This window comes from Neofelis nebulosa, chromosome 10 (genome assembly GCF_028018385.1).
Source record: "Neofelis nebulosa isolate mNeoNeb1 chromosome 10, mNeoNeb1.pri, whole genome shotgun sequence".
Taxonomy (NCBI): domain Eukaryota; kingdom Metazoa; phylum Chordata; class Mammalia; order Carnivora; family Felidae; genus Neofelis; species Neofelis nebulosa.
This window is the reverse complement of record NC_080791.1, coordinates 6387393-6414489: the sequence shown is the minus strand read 5'-3', so window position 1 is coordinate 6414489 and position 27097 is coordinate 6387393. Positions and strand designations below refer to the sequence as shown.

The window sequence follows — 27097 nt, the reverse complement described above, 5'->3', positions numbered from 1 at the left end:
TGATGAATGGTCCTTCATTTTTATTTTTACAAATATTTGCGATAAAATATTTTGCTTGGATCCTTAGATATCTTTACAAAACATAAATCTATCAAGAGCAAGAAATCAGAGAACAAAAATGAGTATAAAACTTATTTTCTTACGTTCAGGCAAATTAAGGGAGGATACATATTTCAAAGAATGGTTTAAAATCTGGCACATTAAATATGGAATTACTATTTTCGTCCTAGTTGATGATACCTCTGAGATCGTTTCCTTTGTAAGCAAACACTGCACTTTTCAATCCACTTTACTATTCAGCATTAACAGATGAGCTCAGGAGAATGTAATTCCTGATAGAATCTTTTCGATCAGATTATATATGCACAAAAAACCCATTTCAAACTGTCAAGAAAAATGAGTAATATTGGTATATGTGAACATTAAGGTTAGCTATGTGCTAACAAAGGGAGAACGGGGATCATTCCGGAGACACTCCAGTTTCAAGAAAAGGTTGTCTGCTTTGCCTGATAATTTAGCACAACCCCCAATCTGGTAGTGTCACCAGCAAGCATAGGGCTCTGCATTAAATACCTTACAAAATAGCATTAGCATCGATTTATAGCTGTGTCCTAAATGCTGCCACTGCGTCTCCTGCTGAAGTTAACATTGGTATTGATCCTGGGGTGACACCCAGTCTGTTCACGGGAGTCCTCTGGCCTGTGGGAAGTCAGCAGAAGCATTCTTTCCTGGGTTTTACCGCTTCCTCAGAAGAATGCACCGTATTTGGAACAAAGCCGCTTTTAACCCCTTCCCAGCCATCTTGAATACAAATCTCTCCCCTTTTGATAAGTTCATATATGTCTCTGGTCAGGATTGTAAAGGATTCCTCCACATTTGTGGCATCCTTTGCTGAGGTTTCTATATACTTCATACCACAGTCTGCTGACAGCTTTTCAGCTTCTTCCCTTGTAACCTGACGTCGCGAAGCCAGGTCACATTTATGTCCCACCAGCAGAAATACAATCCGAAATGGCTGTACGTGCATTTTTGCTTCTTCCAGCCAATCTTTCACGTGTTCAAAAGATCGTCGGTTGGTAATGTCAAATACTAAAAATCCGCCAACTGAGTTGCGGTAGTAAGATCGAGTTATTGATCTGAAAAATAAATAGAAAAACAGGTTGTGAAAGAATAAGTTGTTCTGCTCCCACCGTAATAAAATCTGAAGGTGACGTAATGTGACTTCACTAGAATTTATAAACCAAACAGAAAGTGTCTTTTTTTTTTTTTAATATTTATTTATTTTTGAGAGGCAGAGACACAGCACAAGCAGGGGAGGGACAGAGAGAGGGAGACACAGAATCCGAAGCGGGCTCCAGGCTTTGAGCTGTCAGCACAGAACCTGATGCGGGGCTCGAACTCACAAATAGTGAGATCATGACCTGAGCTGAAGTCAGACGCTTAACCAACTGAGCCACCCAGGCGCCCCAGCCAAATAGGAAGTGTCTTAAGTGAACAAAAATATTCTGAGACTAAGAGGAGAGCGGGTTTCATCCACTGACAGAACATTAAAGTGTAGTTATTTTCAGATAGATAAATAAGCACTTACATGGTATGTTATCTCACACTTAAGACTATGTGTTTTTATTTTAAAGTATCTGATGGGGGGCGCCTGGGTGGCTCAGCCGGTTGAGCGTCCAACTTGGGCTCAGGTCATGATCTCACAGTTTGTGAGTTCGAGCCCTCTTTGGGGCTCTGTGCTGACAGCTCAGAGCCTGGAGCCTGCTTCAGATTCTGTGTCTCCTTCTCTCTCTGCCCCCCCCCCCCCCACGTGTGTCCTGTCTCTCTCTCTCTCTCTCTCAAAATAAACATAATAACAACAACAAAAAAGTATCTGATAGATTATTACATTACTGTGATTAAAAATATGACGATAGGAAGATTTGGTGAAGATTTGGCAGAGGTTACCCAACAAACCATATCTTAAGAATTTCTCGGGGCGCCTGGGTGACACAGTCGGTTAAGCGTCCGACTTCAGCCAGGTCACGATCTCGCGGTCCGTGAGTTCGAGCCCCGTGTCGGGCTCTGGGCTGATGGCTCGGAGCCTGGAGCCTGTTTCCGATTCTGTGTCTCCCGCTCTCTCTGCCCTTCCCCGTTCATGCTCTGTCTCTCTCTGTCCCAAAAATAAATAAAAAACGTTGAAAAAAAAAAAAAAGAATTTCTCTGTCCCTGTCATTTAATTCAAGGAGCCCCTCTCTCCATCAGTTGAGGAAGAAGAAACAAAGCCAAGCCTGTTATAATGTGCGTTACAGGAATGGTCCTGTGCGATACCTATTCGAGAAACAGGAAGTTGCTTGCACATGGGTTATGAATCTGTGCTAGGCATTCCATTTGGCCCCTAAATCTAGTGTCTGCTCTTGTCTGGGCCTTGGGAAGGTGTCATCTACGGAAAGCTTTTCCACACTTCCTTGTCCTTGGGCTTGCTGTGGGGCTTAGCCGATGGAGGCATCAGCTGGTGACCAGAGGAAGGAGGTCAGGGTATCTACCCTTCTCTTTGTCTCCCCTAGACCCTGGCTTGGCAGTAGCTTGTTCCTATTTCTGGTCAAGGTTCCAGTTGGGTAGTGCCTTTCTCATGGGTTCTGCTGGGTTCAGGTAATCCCATTCTCTTTCCTGTCTCTTTTGGCCGGTGAATGGCTTCTCACTGTGGCTAACTCTTTTTTTTTTTTTTTTTTTAATTTTTCAAAAAAAATTAAAAAAAAAATTTTTTTTTAAACATTTATTTATTTTCGAGACAGAGAGAGAGCGAGAGAGCATGAACAGGGGAGGGTCAGAGGAAGAGGGAGACACAGAATCCGAAACAGGCTCTAGGCTCCGAGCTGTCAGCACAGAGCCTGACGCGGGGCTCGAACCCACAGACTATGAGATCATGACCTGAGCTGAAGTCGGACGCTTAACCGACTGAGCCACCCAGACGCTCCTCAAAAATGTTTTAATTTATTTTTGAAGGAGAGAGAGAGACAGAGCATGAGTAGGGGAGGAGCAGAGAGAGGGGGGACACAGAATCCGAAGCAGGCTCCACACAGGGCTCGAACTCACGAATCATGAGATCATGACCTGAGCCGAAGCTGGACGCTCAACCAGCTGAGCCACCCAGGCGCCCCTCGTTGTGGGTAACTCTGAACACCTCACCATCCTTTTTTGGTGACCTTGCCCATACATATCTCCAGAAATAGTCACTTGGTTAAACTTTCAGTTAACCCTCAAGTGTGCTGTTCCTATCTGTTTTCTTTCTTTCTTTTTTTAAGTTTATTAATTTATTTTGATAGAGAGGGAGTGTGTGTGCGCACGTGTGTGTGAGCAGAGGAGGGGCAGAGAGAGAGAAAGAGAATCCCAAGCAGGCTCTGCACTGTCAGCATAGAGCCCTACGCGGGGCTGGATCCCATGAACCGTGATATCATGACCTGAGCCGAAATCAAGAATTGGATGCTTAACCGACTGAGCTATCCGGGCGCCCCTGTGCTATTTTCTGATTGAATCATGAGGCAAGGTGGCAAGGCCATACTATTTTATATATCTTGCTTTTACGTGTTATTTTTCTACCTAGAATGTCTTCTACCCTTTTCTGCCTACCAAACTCCTATTTCTCCTTCAAGAGTCGGCTCAAAAATCATAAATATGAGAAGTCTTCCCTGTCACTGACCTCTTGTTCCCCACCTCTCTTAGGCAATCTCTTATAATTCCATTGAGCCTTTGGCATACCGCCATTATGATTACGTCCACTTTCACAATGTACTGACTGGATTGGCTGGGATGTCTCCCACGCAGTTCAAGGCTCCTTGAGGGTCAAACATTTTTCCTCTATGTATCTAACAATCCTATTGCCTGGCAAATGATAGATGCTACTTGATATCTGTCATATCGGATTAAGTAATCTTATTGGAGAGGTAAGTGCTAAATGCTGTAGGAGGCACAGGTCACGTGTGTCTCAGTTTCCAAGTCGTCAGTGACCTCGAGCATTGAGATGAGCCTCTCTTACTTGCCTGGCCACGAGAGATCTTTGTGGAAGGCCAGTGGGTCACTGGGGCTCTCTCTACCTCTTCCACGCCTTCCTTAGTACCATTTGCTGTGGGAGTGTGAAGAAAGTATCTTTACCTCTTCTTTCTTTCCCTTTCTCCCGCTTCTCTGTTTTTCCTCAGAATTCTTAGCAGAGAGATTCTCAAGTGAATATTTTAGGAATATTTTCTGAAGGACTACTGCATTCTACGGCCACTGACAATAAGAAAAATCTCCCACTATATTTGTCAGGCTACAAATACTGCAGTTCGTTTAAGTTGCTGCTTTTAAAAAAAAATGAGGCATAATTTGTTATTGTTTTGCTTTTCATCTTTATATGTGTGAATTTAGGTAGATGTGTGGCGCCTTAAGAGAAACCTAATTAAGGCTATGTGATTGAACTGAAAGCTTTAATTTACTCAGCACTGAGTTGGCATTACTTTTATTCTCCCTCCTCTTTAATTTACCATTAGTTTAATTTATAAAAACATACTTTTGTGGTTGAAAACTCAATGTTGAGATGCTCGTATATTAGGCAGAGGCATGTCTTACACTGGAGAAAATGCCATGTTTTCCAGGCCTGTGTGTTTAATTTTGCAAACATATTAGGAATACAGTTGGCAAATCATTCTATAGAACAAAATTATAGCAAATTCTATGCCATATACACTATAGAAACAGCCCTTATTAATGATTAGTTGGGATAAATGGTCTCAATATGACATCTGCCATTTTCCATATAATAACTTGGTCTTGAGTTTCTGTGTGTGGGTACGGATATTAGTTTAGAATTCTGATATGGTTAGGCCTCAGATTCAGATACAGTTGTGCCCTGGGGTAGGTTTTCCCTGACACAGTTGGGCATCCTTACTGTCAGTTATTTAGGGGAAGACACAGGCTTACCGACTGAAACTGGACCTTGAAAGGGAGCGTGTATCTTTCTCTGGACCTCCTTTCTTGGGTAACACTTAGGTATCCATAAGTTCTCGAGAGTATTATAGGTAGGGTACAGATCCTAAAATAACTATGTAGGTCAGCCTCCCTGTAAAGAATTTGAGTTGATGATAAGAATTCTTTTTTTTTTAATTTTTTAAATGTTTATTTACTTTTGAGAGAGAGAGACAGAGCATGAACAGGGGAGGGGCAGAGACAGGGACACACAGAATCTGAAGCAGACCCCAGGTTCTGAGCTGTCAGCACAGAGCCTGATGTGGGGCTTGAACTCACGAACTGTGAGATTGTGACTTGAGTTGAAGTTGGATGCTCAACCAACTGAGCCACCCAGGCACCCTGGGGTAACAATTCTTTATAAGCAACAACATCTTGCTGCAGGTTACTTTATAACCATTTTCTTCTGGACTCTGAAAGTCTCACTGAATGAATGGATTAAAGAAAAGAAAAAAATATCGGGGGGGGGGAGGGCGGGCCATGGAAGGAAAGAAGGAAGAGAAGGGAGAGAGAAATAAATGAATGCATTCCAATCTGGTCTCAGGTGTGCTTTGGGAAAGTTAAGAGTTATGATGCTACCCTCTGGCGAGACTAGAAAGGGGATAAATCTAGCATGATGGTGATACAATGGGGAAGGTGAATCATGGAAGATCTTTGTCCCCCCCAAGTGGAAGATCTCCTTTTTTATTTTTAATGTTTATTTATTTTTGAGAGGGAGAAAGAGCACGAATGGGGGAGGTGCAGAGAAAGAGGGAGACACATAATCTGAAGCAGGCTCCAGGCTTTGAGCTGTCAGCACAGAGCCCGACGCAGAGCTCGAACTCAGGAACCATGAAATCATGACCTCAGCTGAAATCGGATGCCAACTGAGCCATTCAGTCGCCCTGTGGCTTCCTCATTTCTAATGAACTAGCCTCGTCATTCTTTCTCACCTACTTCCTTTTCATCATCAGAAATTCACTACTTCCAAAACTGCAAATATACAGCCTACGTTTTGATCAAAATCTCATAGCCGGCAGCATATTTTTACTGTGATAATTTCAAAATGTTATCAAGATTTGTAATCTACTCAGCAATTCCATGACTTGCTATCCATTAATACCCTCCTATTTTTACTGCCTTCCATGAGACATCACTATAATTGTTCTCTTAGAAATATCTAAATTCCCAAGCTCCTCCCCCCCACTGCTATACTCATCTGGGAAAACTACCTCCAGATCAGGCCAGCATGCAGCCGAATGTTTCTGGGGAAAATCACTCAACCAGGCAGGCTGGTGTCACTATGAATTAATTATAACCACTCCCATGTAGACACTCATCACTGCAAAGGAATAGCGCTGGTTCAGGAGAAACTCTTCTCCCTCTTCCCTCACATTTAGGCTTCTACCATAGGAAGAAACAGGATTTCCCTTTCGAACTTTATCTCCCCACGAAACAGAACGGGAGGAACACTCTACTCCTCTCATTAGACACCTGCATTGAAGGAAAAATGGCGGTTGTTTGGTCAGAATCTGTTTCTCAGGTTGCTGGGCAGAATCACTGTGTTCAAGGCTAGTACTCTTGCGTACCATCCTTCTCCACTGCCTTCCACTTTCTGAATCCAGGATGTTGGGTTGCTAATTGTGAGACGTAGTGGGCGCCGTGTCTATGCTCATCACTGATTATCCAGTGATTCTCAAGGGCCTGGCACAAAGTGGGCACTCAGTACATTCTTAGTGAGGGAATAAATGATTGATTTGGTAAAGCCATGAACACAGCCATTGGGGAAATGGGAGAAATGGCAGAGAGAATGAGAACGTTTGAGGGAAAGAGATACTAGTGCGAAAAAAGAACATTAAGATCATGTCGGTGCCCAACATTAAGATCTATTAGCAGCATGTTATGTTCTCACACCAAGGTCACTGAGTTGCTATGAGTGTGCCAGTGGCAGGGGAGAGTGGGTAAATGAAATATATATCCACGTATCCTAAATATATATCCCATGAAAATACGGTAGTCAGTAATTTCTGTGAAGTGTCTTGGGGGACAGGGATCTCTTAATCTGAGGCATGCTGTGAAAACCTCTCCAAAGACAAGCTGTGGTATCTTATGCCCCCTACCAAGAAGAAAAAAGCCTAATACTTGGTGGGCCTTTTTGGCTCTTGGAGGACACTAGTAGAGTATCCAAATCTACCTCTCTGACCCATTTAGTGGGACAGCCAGTAGGCCACTAGCTTGAACAGGGCTGAAGGCAAGAGACGTCCCTTCAGCTGGTCCAAGCAACAATACAAGCAGCTTTGCTACTTGGCCCATGGTCCATCAGACCTAACGGTGCTTGCCTGAAGTACCTATGGCAGACTGGGATGCTCTATCAGGCCCGGGGAGGGACCCATCGGACAATTACAGGAGTGGCATTTGGGAAGAAAGGTACACCCTTTTTGCCAAAAGCCATCATACTTTTGAGAAGTAGTTCTTGGCTTACAACCTGGCTTTGACAGAGACTAAATGCCTAGCTGTGGGACACCAAGTGACTGTGTAATCCGAGTGCTCATCAGGAGCTAGGTATTCTCGTTTCATCAGGCTGGATCTTAAGTCACCAAGCGGAAGCCATATATACACGTAAGACAAGGGTAGATCCTAAGGGGACCTGGAGTGACAAGGCTCACACCCCAAGCAGGCCTGCTTTTGCAGGACCCTCTCAACCCATGGCCTCATCTGGGTTTCCCCATAACTGAAGAGGAAGAAACTCAAGTCTGCCTCACACATGGCGCTGCACACTATGCTGACAATGGTCAGCCCCGCTCCACCATGGACTTGAAGGTCAGTGGAAAAGAGACCCCTCCCGTTCCTGGAACTTCTAGTGGAACTTTTTGCAGAGGAAGAGATGGAGACAGGTAGGTAGGGATCTACACCAATTCATGAGCAGAGGCTAAAGGTTTGGCATGGTGGAAAAAACAAGATCAGGGGACTGATAAGAAGGAGGTCTGGGGAAGAAGAGGTATGCAGATGGGTCTAGAGCACATGAATCCCTGTATTCTGTGTGAATACGCACCCCAGCCTCCCCTCTGTGGAGGAGTTCCTAATAACTGGCGAAACAAAATATCCTGCCCTACCATTATCTGTCAGTATTTCTACCCCAGTTTGGACTCAAAGACATCATGGCAGAAAGATGGAGGCTGTGACTGGGCTCAACAAAGACAGAGTTCTCTCTCCTGGACTGTCACTGTTTAATAGTTAACTGTCCATCGCTTCTCGGCCTTTGGGCTAAGATCAAGTGCAGTATCTGTTCTTTTCAGCGTAATAGTTAACTTTCGAGCAGCTACTGACACTTTTGGTATGGCATCTTACTCTGGGGGGACCATGATGGAAGGGACACTGATGCGTCCTCGCTGTAACAGACGTTTACGCTGGACTCAAACCACGCCAGCACCGCCGTCTATGAACTTACAGAATCCCTTACATCTAGACATGGTATCCCACACTTGGCTGCAGATCAAAGATCTCACTTAGCCGAGGAGGAGACAGGGAAATGGACGGGTGCCATGGGATTCGTTGATCTTACCATGTCACAATCACCTACAAGCATCTGGCCTTATAAATCCGTGGAATGGGCTAAGATTCTGTTACACCAATGTCCAAGAGGTAACACCTTGTGAGATTTTGGGATGACCCACGACATTTGTGTTTTAAACTAGCGAGGGATACAGTGTGTGTGTGTGTGGTGGTGGTGGGGGGGGTCCTCAGGCACAGATGCTGTGGTTTGGGAAACAAAGGGTGGAGGTGGGGTGATGGTACCTCTCACAATCGCACTTAATGAGTCACTACAATTTTTTGTTGCTTCTAATCCCTGTGACCCTGAACTCTGCTGATGTCAAGGTTTTAGTATCCAAAGGAGAAACGCTTTCACTAGAGAACCCTGTGATGCTTCCACCAAATCAGCTGAGACTGCCAACTGGTCATTTGGGGCTTCTTATGGAAGTGGGAGAACAGGCAAAAAAGGGGCAACAATATGGTGAGGACCACACTGGCCCCCCGTGGTGCCTGCTGCCCAGAATGTCTGTGATCTTTCGACTCATTCCAAGCCCGGTCCGCCCAGCTCCCAGTCATGTCTCTGTGCCTCAGACACACTTCCAGTAACTTTCGTTTTAGATCAGGGTCCTCAAGCCGCTTTTGGTACTGGGGGCCAAAGCCCCGGTCGATAGTGTCCGCACAGTTTGTAAGGGAAGAGGGCAGAAAACAAAGCAACAGACATTTTGTAACGTTCAACATGGTTTGGTGAAGCCAAAACTCATTTTTCTTTGGAATTATTGTGGGTAAGCAACACATAAGATGAGATCCACCCTCCTAACAATTTTTAAAGCGTGCACTACACTATCGTCAGCTGCAAGCACGGTGCCATACGGCGGATCTCTAGAACTGTCTCATCTTGCATGACTGACACTCCATTCCCGTCAAACAGCAGCTCATTTCCTCCTCTTCCCCACTCCAGCCTCTGGTAACCACTATGCTTTCCGATTCCATGAGTCTGACTACTTTAGACAACTTGTATCCATAGAATCACGCAGCATTTGTCCTTCTGTAACTGGCTTATTTCACTCAGCATAATGTCCTCAAGGGTCACCCATGTCATAGCATGTGACAGGATTTCCTTTTTTTTTATGATTGAAGACTATTCAACGGTATGTTTATACCACGTTTTCTTTTAACCATTCATCTGCAAAGTTTGTTTGTTTATTTTTTTTGGGGGGAGAGAGAAAGAGCATGAGTGGGGGGGGAGGGGTAGAGAGCGAGGGAGACAGAGGATCTGAAGTGGGCTCTAAGCTGCCAGCACAGAGTCCGACGTGGGCTCAAACTCATGCACTGTGAGATCACAACATGAGCCAAAGTTGGGCACTTAACCGCCTGAGCCACCCAGGAGCCGCAGTTTATTCTTTTTTTAATTTTTAAAAACTTTAAAAAATGTTTACTTATTTTTGAGAGAAAGAGAGAGAGAGCACGAACAGGGAGGGGCAGAAAGAGAGGGAGACACAGAACGTGAAGCAGGCTCCGGGCTCCGAGATGTCAGCACAGAGCCCGATGTGGGGCCCGAACTCACGAACCGTGAGATCATGACCTGAGCCGAAGTCAGATGCTTAACCGACAGATGCTCCAAGTTTATTCCTACAGTATATGTGCTTTAGAAAAGAAAAATGGTCGTCTAATTTATGTTAATTTTCCCGACTTTTTTCCTCTGAAATAACATGTGGACACATGATAGTGACCTTCCATTTGCAACGAATCACGTAATACAGAAGCAATGCAATCGAGTGTGAATGAAATGCCTTCGGGAGTTTGAAGTGTTTTTTTGACCCAAATGACGATTCCTGAGATTCTAAAAAATTTAAGTATCTCAAAGTAAGCAGTTACCTAGTTTCCTGGAGGGCACTGAAAACAAAATGCTGTTGTCCTATGAAGGACAAAAGTCCACAGGTCCTGGAATGCACAAGATTATTTGTACTATATTATAGTTACTTATTTTGAAATGCTATCTGAAAGTGGCAAGATTATCTAACTCCTGTCTGCTGTTGTTATGAATTTCGTTGGACGTGCACAGGCGTCTTAAAAAAGCAACGAAATATAGAGCGCTGGCTGACTTTACTTAGGTAAAACGAACCAGATGTTCCATCCTGGAAATGTCCTTTTTGTGGCTTTGCCAGTTGTAAAACAGGCATTTAGAGGATATAAGTAGTTTGATGCCAGAGGCTGCTGGAAGCAAGCAGTCTGTGAGTGCATTAGCCCTGTGAGTGCTTTTCACCATGACCTTACATCCCTACTGCCCTTCTGGGAATAGTCATTGCGTTGAGGCTTTATTTTACCTGCCTCACTGGCCTTGTCATTCAGGCCCTGAGCACTGCTTTCCAGTCGAAGAGACAAGTCTCCCCTCTCCTTTTATTATTACTGACTCTAACAACCCCTCTCTGGCCCGAGATTCTGAAACTTGGAGCTCATGACTTAAGTTATGCTTTGGTATCCATACAAACATTAAAATCTTCTTTGTGTAATTCCAGGGTATTTGCATAAAGTATCAAGTCTGTGGTTGCAGAGGCTACATACACATTACCAACAAGACTTAACAGGCCGTATTCTCTCTTTGAATGTGAATCAACTCCCATGACCACCTTCTTCTATTTTCCTTTTATGACACATCATCACTTTTTAATAGTGAGGCCTTCCCACCTCCTAACATGCTCTGTTTCAGTCTTATCTTCCATTTTCCTCCACAGCAGTTAACATTGATACCCTATGTAGTTTTTCAAGTTTATTTGGTTATAGCCTGAATCCTCCCATTACAAGATAAGCCCCGAGAAAGCAAGGATTTTTGTTGTTTTCTTCTGGAATGCTGTATCCCTAGTGTCTAACATCTTAGCAGAACTGGGCATGATGTGTCCTACCAATATTTGTAAAGGAATACATCAACAAGTGAATAAGGTCATACCCTCAGACTGTGCCCAGGTGGCATGCAAACGCTGACCAAATGGGAGAACAGAGGAATAGCAAAGAGCTTTTCTCCTTTTGATATTTATGGTAGGGATTTGCAAAGCCAAAAGGAGAGAGAAATGGGCTGAATAAGAGTAGATACTTAAAAGCACATAGGCGAAATCACCCACGTTTTCTAAAGTACGTAAGTTGGTAGCAATTCAAATGGGTACTGTGCAGCGGCTTCTGGAAGGTAGAACAAGTTATGTGTGAAAATCGAAAGTTTATTTGGAAATTAAAGGGAACTGTCTCTAGTTTCGCTGTCTGCAAGGCGATAATGGAAGGATGCTTATTTTGTATATTTGGTTTGTTAACAGAAAATATATAAAAGACTTCAGCACTCAGTCCAATGCTTTCTGGCATCCGTCTGCCAAATAAAAATAAGACAATGACCATCTTCTCATGATTATTTTATTTTTCATATAGCACAGTGCATTACGTGATCTACACAATTAAACAACAATTCTCCTCGGGTTCTAATCCTCCCACCATTTTCGTGACTTACGTCCCTTTCCATACGGCTTTGTCTGTGCTGCTGGGTTTCCCGTGCTTTTGTACATTTCCCCACGTCTTGGGATTTACCACTGGTGTTTCTCTCTTTCTCATTTCATTCTATCTCTGAATTATTCAGCTCTTATTTTCAAGTTATTTGAACAGACTATGCTCACGTTCTTTTTGAGTTTGTGTTTTTATCAAAGTTACATGTGCACTTGCCCCCTATCCTTACTTTTCCCCATTCCCCAACTAGCCAGTGTCATTACATCATCATTTTAGATACATCATTTCTTGGCATCTGTGTTTATTCTGATCATGGACTTTCTTTTCATTGCTGAGCCCTGACGTAAACTGTGACTTCCCCCTTCCTGCACAACGTCTTCTAGACTGAACAATTATCTCATGTATTAGTAAAGATAGGCCAGGCTTGGGGCGCCTGGGTGGCGCAGTCGGTTAAGCGTCCGACTTCAGCCAGGTCACGATCTCGCGGTCCGTGAGTTCGAGCCCCGCGTCAGGCTCTGGGCTGATGGCTCAGAGCCTGGAGCCTGTTTCCGATTCTGTGTCTCCCTCTCTCTCTGCCCCTCCCCCGTTCATGCTATGTCTCTCTCTGTCCCAAAAATAAATAAAAAACGTTGAAAAAAAAATTTTAAAGATAGGCCAGGCTTGCTGTATAACAAAACACCCACCTGTCGATGGGAAGAATGATAGAGAATCTGGACTTATTTAAAAAAAATTTTTTTTTAATGTTTATTCATTTCTGAGAGATAGAGCACAAGTGGGGAAGGGCAGGGAGGGAGGGAAACATGGAATCCGAAGGAGGCTCCAGTCTGCAAGCTGCAGCGCAGAGCCTGATGCGGGACTCGAACCCACGGACTGGGAGATCATGACCTGAGCTCAAGCCAGATGCTTAACCAACTGAGCCACCCAGGCATCCCTCAACTTTATTTTGAATGTTTTATTTTTTTTCCTACTGTGTTTCTAAAAGCTCTTTTGTTCTCAAAATATTTTTTTTTAAAAATTGGCATCCTGTTCTTATTTTATGATTGTAATATTTTCCCATTATCTCTATTAGTAAATTAAAGACAGTTATTTTTTTCTTTGTGAACCTTCCCTTCCCCCTTATTAAATTTGTTTCTCCGGTTGCCTCTGGTCTCTGTTTGTTTTGGTGTCTAGGTTTTATATTACAGATTTCCTAATATTTCTTGCAATTACTCCTTGAGACCAAAAGCCCCACAGTCAGAGAATTAGGCTGGATCACTGAGTTGAGGAAACTCCCATGTTGGTAACTTACGTTTCTCTTCTTGGGCTAGTCAGATTCTTCAGAAATGACTTCACCAATGTTCAGGGGTTCTGTTTTTTTTTTTTTTTTTTTAACCAATGTCCTGTTTGAAGGGTGAGGGGCTGACTGGGAGCTGCGTGGGGAGGGGGGAGGACTAGACTGTAATAGCATCCAACATGCATGCATTCACTTAATGCCCTTTTTTTTTTTTTTTTTTTTAATGCCCTCACTTTTAATAAGAGAACCCAACCTCAAGTATGCCTGGTGCTTCCAAGTGAAGACTGTATATTTAATTCTTTTCCAAGAATAAATTTCCAGTTTTTTGCCAATGTGGGGGGAGGGGAAGTCACCTGATGTGTGGAATGGTGGTAGGGATGTGAGGATCCAAGCCTTCTTTCTTTCCTTTTTCTTTTCTTTCTTTTCTAAATTTTTGAGAGAGAGAGAGAGAGAGAGAGAGAGAGAGAGAGAGAGAGAGAAAGAGAGAGAATACCAAGCAGGCTTCGTGCTATCAGTGCAGAGCCTGATGTGGGGTTTGATCTCAGGAACCATGAGATCATGACCTGAGCTGAGATCAAGAGTCAGATGCTCAACCAACTGAGCCGCCCTAGGTCCCCAGGATCCAATCTTTCTTAACTAGACCGACATTCAATGATGCTCATTTTAGCACCTGCACTTCCAGAAGTATCTTGTGCCAGCCATTTCCTGAGTCTTTAGGGCTTGGATGGTATATATTGGCTTGGGTTTTTAGCTTTTTCCATCACTTGCTTAGAAGCCAGTTTTCTTGAATCTCCTAATTCATTTACCATTCCTCCATCTGCTTTCCTGCTTCCAAAATTTGGTTGCTGTTGTTTCCTTACCTACTTTCCTTGTTTGAGGGTTTACAGTTCCAAAACAAAACAGCACTATCGTCACTTTAGTGAGATTTCAGGGGAAAAAAGCTAAAATAGACATAGGCGTTCAATCTGCCATCATGACCTGAAGCCTCTTCTTTTTCTATTGCGGTTGGTCCTTCTGCTATTTCTCACAGATCCTTCATGTCCCAGCATCGAGGACCGTCTTCTTTGGGACACATACATCCTCTGAAATGAGCCCTCACCCCAGGCACAGAGGACAATTCCTCCCTTTGTTCTACCACTAGAACTTTATTTTATTAAACATTTAAAAATATTTATTTCTAAGAGAGAGACAGAGTGCAAGTGGGGGAGGGGCAGAGAGAAAGGGAGACAAAATCTGAAGCAGGCTCCAGGCTCTGAGCTGTCAGCACAGAGCCTGACATGGGGCTCAAACCCATGAACCATGAGATCATGACCGGAACTGAAGTCAGACACTTAACTGACTGAGCCACCCAGGCGCCCCTGGAACTTAATTTACTACTTACTGGCCTTTACTGCAATTCTTTGATTGTTATCTTTCTTTGCTGCAAGTCTGTAAGAGAGAGGTCTAATGGTCTCCCAATGTCTATTCTCCCTGTCTACCTTTAGTGACAGAACTCCCATGTGTTAGCTGGCACACAGCAACTCAGATAGAGACTGTATTCCCCAGCTCTCCTGAAGTCAGCTGTGGTCCGTCCCTAAATCCGGTTCAATGGGACATGAGAAGCAGTGTGTGCACTGTGTGGTACATCTACTTGGAAAAGCCATTTGCAGTAGGCTTCCTCCTTCTCCTTCTGACCTGACCTTCGCTAGGAAAATGGAAAGACAGAAGAATCCTGGAAGGTGATCTTGAGGCAGAGCTGCCCTGACCGCCCAGAACCATTCACTCTGGACTACGGTGGCAGGAGAAACAAAGCTCTGTATTATGTAAGGTGCCATATTTGGGCAGCTCTTAGTTACAGCAGCATAGTCTGCACCACATAGAGAGCAGCATGGACCTTGGATGTAAGACTACACCTTACTTTTCCCCCAGTACCCAATACCTACGGCAGGCTACTTCATACAAGTTTGTTCATTGCAGCGGCAGGGCTCACTCCTGCCACTAAGTGCACCAATGCGGTCACGGGGTACCGTGGAGACGCCAGGGAAGTGTCATCACGGCCACACGTGCTTGCCATCAGTTACCGGTATTGCTACCGTTGTGCAAAGCGATTTCACCCTTGTTTTCTGAATATAGCAGGAAAATAATGGTTTGGCGGAGAGGATAATTAACATGGGTATACAGAGGACAGGGGGAGGGGTTTGTGTGCAAACAGATTATTTTTCAAGACGGAAACTGCAAAATGTGTCAGTGAAAGTCTTCAATCACAAGAGGAGGCATGGTGCAGCAGAAAGGACAGTGAATACAGAGCTAAGAGAACAGGGTTCTTTGGCAAACCACTAAGGAGCTATAACCTCTGGGGCAAGTCAAAGCCTTCCTGGACATTAATTGCATTATTAAAAAATGAGACTGTTGGGGGCGCCTGGGTGGCTCAGTCTGACTTCGGCTCAGGTCATGATCTCACGGTTCGTGACTTCGAGCTTCGCGTTGGTCTTTGGGCTGACAGCTCGGGACCTGGAGTCTGCTTCGGATTCTGTGTCTCCCTCTCTCTCTGTTCCTCCCCCACTAGCACTCTGTCTCTCCCTCTCTCAAAAATAAAAAAGACAAAAAAAAAAATTAAAAAAATAAATGATAGTGTTGTATCAGACCACCTGTCTGTTCCCTCCCAGTCCTGTGGCTATAGTTATTTATCTACTAGAATGGCCAGGCCAGCATGTTGACTACAGGTGGCTGACCTCCGTGGCTTCTTTCCTGTATGTTTCTCCCCCACTTTCTTGCAGGTTGTTTTCAATTCATATCTCACTAATTTTCTTTGCGGCCAATGGTGCTTTGCATACAACTAACTACATCTTGTCTTCCACCTTTTTTTTTTTTTTGTAATTTATTAAGTTTATTTATTTATTTTCAAGAGAGAGTGAGAGAGAGCATAAGCGAGGGAGGGATAGAGAGAGAGGAAGACAGAGATTCCAGACACAGGTTCCAGGCTCCATGCCATCAGTGCAGAGACCAACACGGGGCTCCATCTCACAAACCACAAGATCATGACCTGAGCTGAAATGAAGAGATGAATGCTTAACTGACTAAACCATTCAGGCACCCTGAAATTTCAAGAGTTTTAAAAGGGAAAACTTTTAAATCATATGGTATCATGTCCAGAAGCACCAGCAAAAGAGACATAGAGAATCACATGAAAGAAGAAACTGTGAGATTCTCAAATATATTCCTAAAACTTAAGGAACTGCCTACACTTTTTCTTTTCAAAGTATTGTTTCCTAAAGTGCTCTATCTCCTTACCTACCTACTTACCTACCCATCAGTTACTAAAATGCTTTTGTAAAAAGACTCTGAGTTGGGAAATCTCATATCTATCTCGGGGATTCACAATGTGTATTACCAGGTCCATATATTAAAAGCTCTGACAAATCCCTCAATTTCCCACCCCATTTAATCAAGGAAACCTTTTCTCAAATTACACCTATTAAAATCACTCTGAACAATGCTATACTGAAGAAAAATGAGAGGCAATGCCTAGAATTTAAGAAATTATAATCTTGCAAATATAACCACTCTACAATCCAGCAATTGCACTATTAGATATTTACCCAAAGGATACAAAAATACAGATTTGAAGGCATATATGCACCCTAGTGTTTATAGCAGCATTATCAACAATAGTCAAACTATGGAGAGAGCCCAAATATCCATCAACTGATGAATGGATAAAAAGATGTGGTGTGTGTGTGTGTGTACACACACACACACACACACACACACACACACACACACACTGGAATATTACTCAGCCATCAAAAAGAATGAAATCTTTCCATTTGCAGTGACATTGTTGGAGCTGGAATGTTTTATACTAAGCTAAATAAGTTGGTCAGAGAAAGACAAATATCATGGGATTTCACTCATATGTGGAATTTAAGAAACAAAACAGATGAACATATGGGAAGGGGTGGGGGGACAAAGAGAAGAGAGGGAAACAAACCACAAGAGACCCTTAATGATACAGAACAAACTGAGGGTTGATGGAGGGGAGGTGGGGGGGGGGGGCGGTGATGGGGCTAGATGGATGATGGACATTAAGGAGGGCACTTGTTGTGATGAGAACTGGGTGTTGTATATAACTGATGAATCACTGAAATCTACTCGTGAAACCAATATTGCATGGTATGCTAACTAAATTTAAATTTTAAAAAAGGAGAAAAAAAAGAAATTACAATCTTTCTTCATAATGCCAGAAAGTTCTTAACATCTATCTAACTTCTGTTTGGACTATTCTCTCTTAATCTCTTCTCAAAGAGGGTTCAATTTGGGCTCCACACCATTCTTTTTGTATTTCTGAGTCAGGAATCTGTTATTAAGGCTATCCCTCAGCCTTATTTATTTGAGGCCGTTTCACACAAATTCCTACGAAAAGGAAACACATTTGGAAAGACTAAAAAATCAGAAGAGGGGTGCCGGGGTGGCTCAGTTGGTTAAGCGTCCAACTTCAGCTCGGGTCATGATCTTGCGGTCCATGAGTTCGAGTCCCCCGTTGGGCTCTGTGCTGACAGCTCAGAGCCTGGAGCCCGTTTCAGATTCTGTGTCTCCCTCTTTCTCTCTCCTCCCCCGCTCATGCTCTGTCTCTCTCTTCTCAAATAAGCGTTAAAAAAAAAAATTTAGAAAAAAAAAATTAAATATCAGAAGAAAAAACACTCTAAACATTCTTAGTAAAGGAAGATAAATTTATTTATTTATTTAGAAACAGAGAGAAAGATAGAAAGAGCGAGAGAGAGCTTCCCAAGTAGGCTCTGCACTGTCAGCATGGAACATGAGATCATGACCTGAGCCCAAATCAAGAGTCAACACTTAACCGACCGTGTCATCCAGACGCCCCAGCACTGAGATATTTTTGATGGTTTTGTTATATCAGTTATATCCTAGCTACTGATACCAGTTGATGGTCTTAAAAGACATACTTCCAGTAATACAGTCATTTGACTTAGCAAGTTGTTCCTAAATTAAAAATGAATTGCTACCATAGGAAGGAAAACAGAAAAAAGTCACTACATCTCAAGAATGTTTAAGAGAATGCTGTTCACTGGGGCATCTTGGTGGTTCAGTTGGTTAAACATCTGATTGACTCTTGATTTTGGCTCAGGTCATGATCCTGTGGTCCCTGGGATCAAGCCCTGTGTTGGTAGCCTGGACCCTGCTTGGGATTCTCTTTCTCTCTTGGTCTGCCCCTGCCCAGCTCACTTGCTCTCTCAAAATAAAAAAATAAACATAAAAAAAAAAAAAAAAGAAGAAAGAATGCTGTTAAGATTTTAAACCAAACTAATGTCAGCTAGCCATCAATATTTACTTAGTCGTGCTTATATGCAGAACTGCTTACCTGTATTTTGAAACACTTTTCACAGCTTAAAGTATAAATACACTTTAACCTTTGTTTCATGTTTTTCTGGAACTCCTAAAAGTCAGACCAGTACTTTATTACATAAAGTGATTACTTTCAGAAAACAATGTTTGTGGGGCGCCTGGGTGGCGCAGTCGGTTAAGCGTCCGACTTCAGCCAGGTCACGATCTCACGGTCCGTGAGTTCTAGCCCCGCGTCAGGCTCTGGGCTGATGGCTCGGAGCCTGGAGCCTGTTTCCGATTCTGTGTCTCCCTCTCTCTCTGCCCCTCCCCCGTTCATGCTCTGTCTCTCTCTGTCCCAAAAATAAATAAAAAACGTTGAAAAAAAAATTAAAAAAAAAAAAAGAAAACAATGTTTGTTTGTTGGGGTAGCAATTTTTAAAGTGAACTTCCCTAAACTATGTATTAGCAGAATTGATGAAAAGTTGCTGACATTTAGGGATTTATTAAAATCAGAAGTATAGGTTTGCAGGTACTTTGCTTTAGAAAGAATTAAAATAGCTTATTAAAGCAATATGTGATGTTCCCTGGTGTGTGTGTGTGTCTCAGTATCACTTTTTCCACTCACCTTTTCTACTGCTTGACAGAGCAGACTAGAAAAAAGAAGATTCCCTCTAACTCAGTCAGGATAAGAATAACTAATGTAAGAAATATCCTTAGGCCGTTCCAAGAAGTCTTCTTTAAATTTTTTTTAATGTTTATTTATTTTTGAGAGTGGGGGGAGGGGCAGAGAGAGAGGGAGACACAGAATCCGAAGCAGGCTCCAGGTTCTGAGCTGTCAGCACAGAGCCCGACAGGGGGCTCGAACTTGTACACTTGTGAACCATGAGATCATGACCTGAGCTGAAGTCAGACACTCAACTGACTGTGCCACCCAGGCACCCCTAAGAAGTCCTCTTTAAAAACTTTAGAGCAACGTGACGATGAAAGGGAAGTTGTTAAAAAATCTGTATATGCTTGGCAAAGTGACACTGGCTAGAAATTTCTACCCTCTCTCTGAGCAAAGCACTTTTCTTCAAGTGAAGACTTTACTGTGGTGTTCTATGTACTCACAACATCATCTCTAAGTTTCTTTTTCTAGCCCTTGCTGTGAAAGCTAAACACGGGGTCAAGGTGCCAGAACAGGTGGTCATCACTGTAGCGTCAGGAGAGGAGATTCCAACACCCACCGGCCACATACCTGGAGCTCTGCTAACAGGCAAGCATCAGGATGAGACATTCTCTCACTAGGTGGCCGCCCTCTTTTAGAACAGCGATACTCCTGGCAAGACTCTTACTAAGTTGTTTTCGACCATGGGTAATTTCGTGTCTCTCCCTGAAGCCAAAATGGACAATGAAGGGATGTGAGGGAGGACAGAAGACAAGAACAGGCCGAGGACTCACTACCCAAAATACAGAAGAGAAGTGGGAAAGCCCCCAAAAGTCCCAAAGAACGAGCTTTACCTACTTTGCAATTTTGCCTAATGCCAGCCCAGGGCCCTTACGTATCGGGCGTATAATATTTAGTTTACTTCAGGATGTATAACCACCTTCATGTACCAATAGGGGCACTGAGGTTGTGGCCACATCCACCACATCAACGGAGTTATTAAGAAAAAAGAAATTAAGACAATGACAGTTTTTTCTAATTACTAGCTTGTTTCTTGACTGTGCTGACTGAAGAGTCACTCAAAATGGTCTGAATGTCCCAAGGGGACAAGGCAAGTAATCTCTGCAGGATAAAAATATGTCTGGCTACCTGTGGCATCTTTTCACGTTCCGTTACGCTTGTTAGAAAAGACGCTGGCTCGTTCTGACATAACATTTTACCTGGAAACACCACAGAATCCTTTTTGGGATGACTGGTCACTTCCTTCTGTGAATTTCTCTTTTCCAAAAAGTAGACCTTCACAGATACATTTGTGTTGTATGACTTGTCATACATACCTAGTATATTTGTATTTGTATTATGTGTATACATATCTTAAAATGTGGCTGTGGGGAAGCTGATTCATGGTAGTCAATGCGTAGCAAATGAGATGGTCAAGTGGCCCATGAGATTATTTTCTTCCGTGAGTCTGAGTAAGAGGCTCAGACACTACGAGAACTGGGAGCTGGCAGAGTTGGAGAAGAAAACGAACCAGAGTGAAAACCCACAAACTCTTGCTTTTGGAGCTTCCATACTTCCAGACACCTGTCTATTCCATGAGCCTTCGTCATTCAGGAGATCTGGATCATTTATAATTTATCCCAAGCATCTAAATTAATTTGGCTAGATTTCTGTTACAACACAAATAATTAAAAAAAAATTTTTTTTAATGTTTATTTATTTTTGAGAGAGAGAGAGAGAAAGAGACAGAGTGAGAGTGAGGGAGGGGCAGAGAGAGAGAGAGAGAGAGGGAGTCACAGAATCTGAAGCAGGCTCCAGACTCTGAGCTGTCAGCACAGAGCCTGACATGTGGGTTGAACCCACAAACTGTGAGATCATGACCTGAGCTGAGGTCGAACATTTAATCGACAGAGCCACCCAGGCGCCCCTGCGGCACAAATAATTTGAACCAGGACATTATTTTATCTGATTACTCAGTACAAATAGAGCCTTGCTTGTATTGTGTCTAAAACCTGGAACGACAGGAGACTGCAGTGATTGTGGAGCTTAACTGTGGACAGTTTCTGCTCTGTTATGTGTGCAGTTGTGAACCCAGCAATCCAGGATTGGAAAATCTTTTTCTGTTAAAGATTATGAACTGTCGTAAAGAGGGTAGGAATCAAACACAAAACAAAAGAAAACAATTTAGTTTAGGCACTTAATGAGCTCTCTTGGGGCATCTGGGTGGCTCAGTCGGTTAAGCCTCTGACTCTTGATATCGGCTCAGGTCATGATCTCACGGTTTGTGAGATGGACCCCGCCTTGTGCTCTGCGTCCACAGCGTGGAGTCTGCTTGGGATTCTCTCCCTCCCTCTCCCTCTCTCTGCATCTCTCCTCTCCCTCTCCAAAATAAATAAACATTAAAAAAAGTTTCTAAAAAAATTCTTCTAAGGAGAAATAGACATTGCTTTTAAAATTAAAAATAGAGAACATAAATTAAGCCACTTTTACACATTAACTTTGTATCAATGTTTTGAAGGGGTAGGAGGGAACACAGACAGGTCGGAGCCAGAGGGACAGATGAGGGGAGAGAAGCCAGAAAGAAATAGGAGAGGAAGCGACACACTAACATAAAAAGGAAGGAGAGAAAAAGAGCGAGGATGGGAGGAAATGAAGAGGGACAGATCCAGGAAAGGGGCAATGGAAAAACAAAACTCAGCTGAAGGAGAGGAAGGACACATGAGGAAGACAGATACACAGTAGAAGGGTTGCTAGAGAAGAGATGACAAGACAGACAGAGGGGTAGGGAGAGGTCCAGAATGTTCAGCTTGTTAGGCAGAGGCCATCCTCAGGTTCTGGGGGCCCAGTGGAGCGGGGCAGGGTGGGGGGTAGCGTCCCTTCTCTGGCACTTACTACTTACAGCCCTTTGTTAACGAGCTGGTTAATGAGCTCCTGAGGTCTCCCACTGCTCCAAACCTCAAAAGTTTAGGGATTCCGCCTAAAGAATGCGACTGTACTTGGGGCGCCTGGCTGGCTCAGTCGGTTAAGCATCTGACTCTTGATTTCGGCTCAGATCATGATCTCAGGGTTTGTAAGATCGAGCCCCACATCTGGGCTCTGTGCTGACAGTGTGGAGCCTGCTTGGGATTCTCTCTCCTTCTCTCTCTGCCCCTGTCCCGCGCACTCTCTCTCAGAATAATAAATAAATATTAAAAAAAAAAAAAAAAGAATGTGACTGCACCAACTCACCAAGGGAGCTTCCCTGGGGTTGTACTCGTTAGAACACAAGTTATCATACATTTTCATATTTTTTTATTTTTTATTTTTAAGAGAGAGAGCGTACGCACAAGTGGGAGAGAGAGGCACGGGGGAGAGAGATTCTTAAACAGGTTCCACACTCAGTGCAGAGTCCAATGTGGGGCTCAATCCCACAACCCTGGGATCATGACCTGAGCCGAAATCAAGAGTCTGACACTCAGCCAACTAAGCGACCCAGGCACCTGGATTTTTACCTTCTAAAAAGAACCTGTCAAATACATTTGAGACATGCTGGTTTAATCAAGGTTAAACGGGCTTGTTACAGTACTTCTGAGAGCCTTTGATATGAATTTCTAAGAGAGTTCTACATGGGATGCAGGGATTCCCAACCTTACCTGGTCACAGAATTCATTTTTCAAGAGAATCACAAAGGTAACTGTTCTTGCAGAACACACTTCGAGAAGCATGGCACCAAGAGGATGCTATTCTCTTTGCATCTGAGCTTTGCAATCACTGGCTGTAACCATAACACCCCAAAGATCAGACAACAAGGAATAAAAGGCAAAATCTGGTTTGAAGCCCTGAGGTTTCCTAGCCCTACAGCCAACACTGCTATTTCTTTATCTCACTTTATCTTTATTTATTTATTTTTTTAACATTTATTTATTATTGAGAGACAGAGAGACACAGAGCATGAGGAGGGGAGGGGCACAGAGAGGGGGAGACACAGAATCTGAAGCAGGCTCCAGGCTCCGAGCTGTTAGCACAGAGCCTGATGTGGGGCTCGAACTCACGATCTGTGAGATCATGACCTGAGCCGAAGTTGGTTGCCCAACAAACTGAGCCACCCAGGCGCCCCTCACTTTATCTTTATATTGCTTTAAGTGCTTTTTACGGGAAGTTCAAAATTTAGAACCTTATATTTGATGCCCTCTAATATTTATCCTGAGTCACACTGTGCTGAACAACATTCTTGCTTCTTTTCCTGCAAAACTTCATCCACTATGATGATTCAAAATTCAAAGTGGTGGGGTGCCTGGGTGGCTCAGGTCATGATCTCATGGTTCGTGAGCTTGAGCCCCATGTTGGGGCTTCACATGGACAGGCAGAGCCTGCTGGAGATTCTCTCTCTGCCCTCTCCTGCCTGCTCTCTGTCTCTCTCTCACAATAAATAAATAAACTTAAATTAAAAAAAAAAAAAAAATCAAAGCGGCAATTGCTAGTTTCCCTGGAAAGCCCACCATGCTAGGTCCACATTCCCTTCTTCATGGGCACACAGTAGCTCATCTACCTGTGGCCTTTTAACTCCTTCCTCTTCAGTGAACTTAGAGCTGAAGGGATCTGTACCACATTGGTCTCTCTTGCTTAAAAGGAACATTGCTTGCTCTATTTCCAAAGGAACATTATCCATTTCCATTCCCCTGTGCGGGAACACAGTGTTCGTGAAGAAGATGATGATGTCTCAGTGGTGGCAGAAAAATAAGAAGGTACCAGAATGATGGCTTAGAGCAGAGTTACTCCACCAACACAGACCACTTACCTTGATGAAACTGTCACACAAAGAGAAATAAACTTTTATCTTTAATGAAGGCACTGTAATTCTGACTTGCCTTAATGCAGGAATTTGACATTTACCCTCACTAACACAGTGTTAATAACAAAAACATTTGAGTGTTATATTATAATTTACGGTATGCTCACATAGACATTATTTTTGTAAACCTTTTTCACTTTGATTTTGTTTCTTCTTTTTGAAAGTAATTATTGTCTTCTAGCATGTGTTAATCTGAACATTGAAAGTTAAGGCTTAATATTTGTCAATTACATCTCAGTAAAGCTGGGGTGGGGGAGAAAATGAAGATTAGGTAGGGTCATAGTTATTGCCTCACTATTTTGTTCTGTTTTTTTAATGCTTTCAAACTATACTCTGAGTTGTCTAAAGTAGGTTCCTTTCTGCTCGTTTATGTACAATCAACAATAAACCCTCAAATATAAAATTCCCTATGAATTCCTAATGATATGACTAATACCTTCATGAACTAGTGACTTTCTATGAAATAAAATGTATCTATTACTCAAAAAAGTATCTATTTTCTTCTGAAAAGACACAGAGTGGTTTAACAATGATTGTTTCAAATGCAATTTCATGTTGAAATATTCTGCTAAACTACAGAAAGCAGTATTGGAAGGTAGCTATTGAAATATGTATGTATTTATGAATACGTCTTTGGTAAAGAGCCAGACAAAATAAAGCATGACTCATTGTCAGTAAACATTCCCTAAATGTCCTTGTATTATTATGGGAGAGGTACCATCTGGTTTTAATAATGTATATAAAACAAATTGCTATTTACATCTGCTCAAAGGCATTAAAAAACAATGATCTACTTAGCAGAAAGGACTTTAAAGTCTAACAAATTAATTATCCTTTACTTTGTTGTCAATAAGGTGAGGAATTACTTCTTAGGAAATAATTAGATACAATAAGACTTCACTACTTATGTTTCTTGTAGTTGCAACTCACTAGTTTCTAGAAGTTTAAGGTATAAAGAGTATGTTTTTATTACATTCATTTTAGAGGGTAGAGCAAGAGTTATTAGTAAATGCCTTTTTTGGGGGGGAGGACCACAAAATATCTTAAATTTCATCTCTGACTGAGATCACAGGTGATGGAATCTGCAAACCATCTCACAATGGTGAAAGAGGAAGGAATCTTAGAGATCATAATAACCCCATTTTACAGATGAGGAATCAGAAGTTTGAAACCCTATTTAACTAAAAGAGGCTTCTTGAGAAGGAAAAACAAGTTTCCTCATGGACTTCTAGGGATTGTACAATTCCAACCTTGAACAGTAACCTTTACCATCTCTCTGAAGGGCTGGCCTTCCCATCTTCCCACTCCACGCATGGGAGTTCCCGGATCGTGTGTGTGGATCGTGTGGATCAGTGTGTAGCTGGGAATGGAAACCAGCACTTTACAAGCTGGAACATCCCCACAGAAGGATGCTGATCTCATCGGGAAGTGCTTGGGGCTGGGGCTGGGGCCGGGACGCCATGTTTGGGAAGCCCCCTCCTGGAGGACTGCATTTCACAAGCGGAGGACTTGCTGAAGATTGCAAAATGCTTGCTTAAGCGAGTTTTAGGTGACAATGCAATCTTAAAAAAAAAAAAGAAAAAAAAAAAAGCCCAAACACTACAGTGTATCAGATTTCCTACCTTCCTCTAAAACTAAACAAAACAACCCCCCCCCCCAAAAAAAAGTGTCCTCCAATCCCAGAAATTTAAATACGCTTTATTACGTAGTTCGGTCTTAAACACCCAGGAAATGCAGGCAGATTACATCTAGTTCTTAGTGACATAACACGACCGTCTTTGCAAACTCTCGTGCGGGATCCCTCATCCTCTACTGAGAACGCACGTTCTGATGTAGCACCACCCTGGAACGTTAAGCGCCCACGACAAATAACAGAAAAGCGAAAGTTCGTGACAAAACCTCAGGGCGTCTGTCTCCTCCCCACCAAACCACCGCAGATGACAAACTTCGAAACACAACTCAACCCTCACCAAACAGCACCAGGAGCCCTCGGCTGTGCTTGCGGCCCCGAGGTGGCACCGAGCAGCTCCCGGAGACGCGTTCCCACGGGTCACAGGGCCCAGAATTTCTGAGGACCATTACAGCATCCCCCTCCCTCTCCGAACGAGGCCCGGTGAGCTCATGCAGCAGGCTGGGGGTGGGGGACCCACCACCAACGTGGGAGCCCCACTCCGCAGTTCTCCCGGGCCGCGTGCAGGGGGAGCAGAAGGGGAGCTCGGGGTGGAGGGGGGGCGGGGGCAGGTGGCAGGGTCGGGGTGTGCGCAGCGAGGGGCGCCGAGTTTGGGGAGCAGGCAGCAGGGTGGTGTTGGGGGTGGCGAAGAGTTGGGCAGGGGCAGACAGATCGCGGAGCCAGAGGGGGTCCGCCAGGTGGGGGGGGGGCGACCCAGCTCAGGCGGGAAAGGGGGCGCAGGAAATGGGCGCCAAAGGGAGAAGTGAGAAATTGCGGAGGAGGAAGTCGTCCCTGGAAGAGGAGGGGCAAAGGGGAAGCGAGAAGGGAGTGTTTGCACTTTGGAGAGCGCAGGGCCGGAGCCTCCTCCGAGCCGGGAGGGGGCGGCCGACGCGCCGAGGTCCCCGGGGTGGAGGGGTGGGGGCGGCGGTCCCGGCGGCCCTACCTGAAGCGCTCCTGCCCCGCCGTGTCCCACAGCTGCAGCTTGATCCTCTTGCCCGGCTCGATCTCCAGCAGGCGGGAGAAGAAGTCCACGCCGACCGTGGGGTCGCAGGCGGGCGAGCGCAGCCCCGGGAAGCGGCCCTGCGTGAAGCGGTGCAGGAGGCACGACTTGCCCACCGTCGAGTCCCCGATCACGATGAGGCGGAACTGGTAGATCCAGATGGTCTCCATGGCTCACGTGCCCCCGCGGGCCGCCCCGCCCGCCTGCCCTCCAGCTGCCGGGCAAGTTTGGCGGCGGGAACTGTCCCTTCAGCACCGCCCGGGCGCCCGCCCGCCGGCTTCCAGCATATTCCTGCGACTGCAGCCGCCGCCTGGTCCCCGCCCTCTCTGGAGGGAGGGGCGGGGCCCGGCCGGCCGAGGGGCGGGGCCTCGGGCCAGGGGGCG

The 27097-nt window shown here is 44.1% G+C and overlaps 1 protein-coding gene and 1 pseudogene across 1 annotated transcript; one reads left to right on the top strand and one right to left on the bottom strand.

The window, feature by feature from the left end:
* On the bottom strand, positions 1 to 27097 carry RAB39A (RAB39A, member RAS oncogene family). Its single transcript, XM_058686656.1, has 2 exons — positions 26658 to 27097; positions 1 to 1136 (listed from the first exon to the last, which is right to left on the bottom strand). The coding sequence occupies exons 1-2, from the start codon at positions 26882 to 26884 to the stop codon at positions 710 to 712; spliced, it is 654 nt and encodes a 217-aa protein (XP_058542639.1). The 5' UTR covers positions 26885 to 27097; the 3' UTR covers positions 1 to 709.
* LOC131488997 (U2 spliceosomal RNA) lies at positions 8204 to 8377 on the top strand (annotated as a pseudogene).

Excerpts from the sequence above, each read along its gene's own strand:
- RAB39A (XM_058686656.1), bottom strand. The coding sequence starts at position 26,884 with ATGGAGACCATCTGGATCTACCAGTTCCGCCTCATCGTGATCGGGGAC. Across the intron at positions 1,137-26,657 it reads GCGGGGCAGGAGCGCTTCAG|ATCAATAACTCGATCTTACT; the intron begins GTAGGGCCGCCG and ends TTTATTTTTCAG.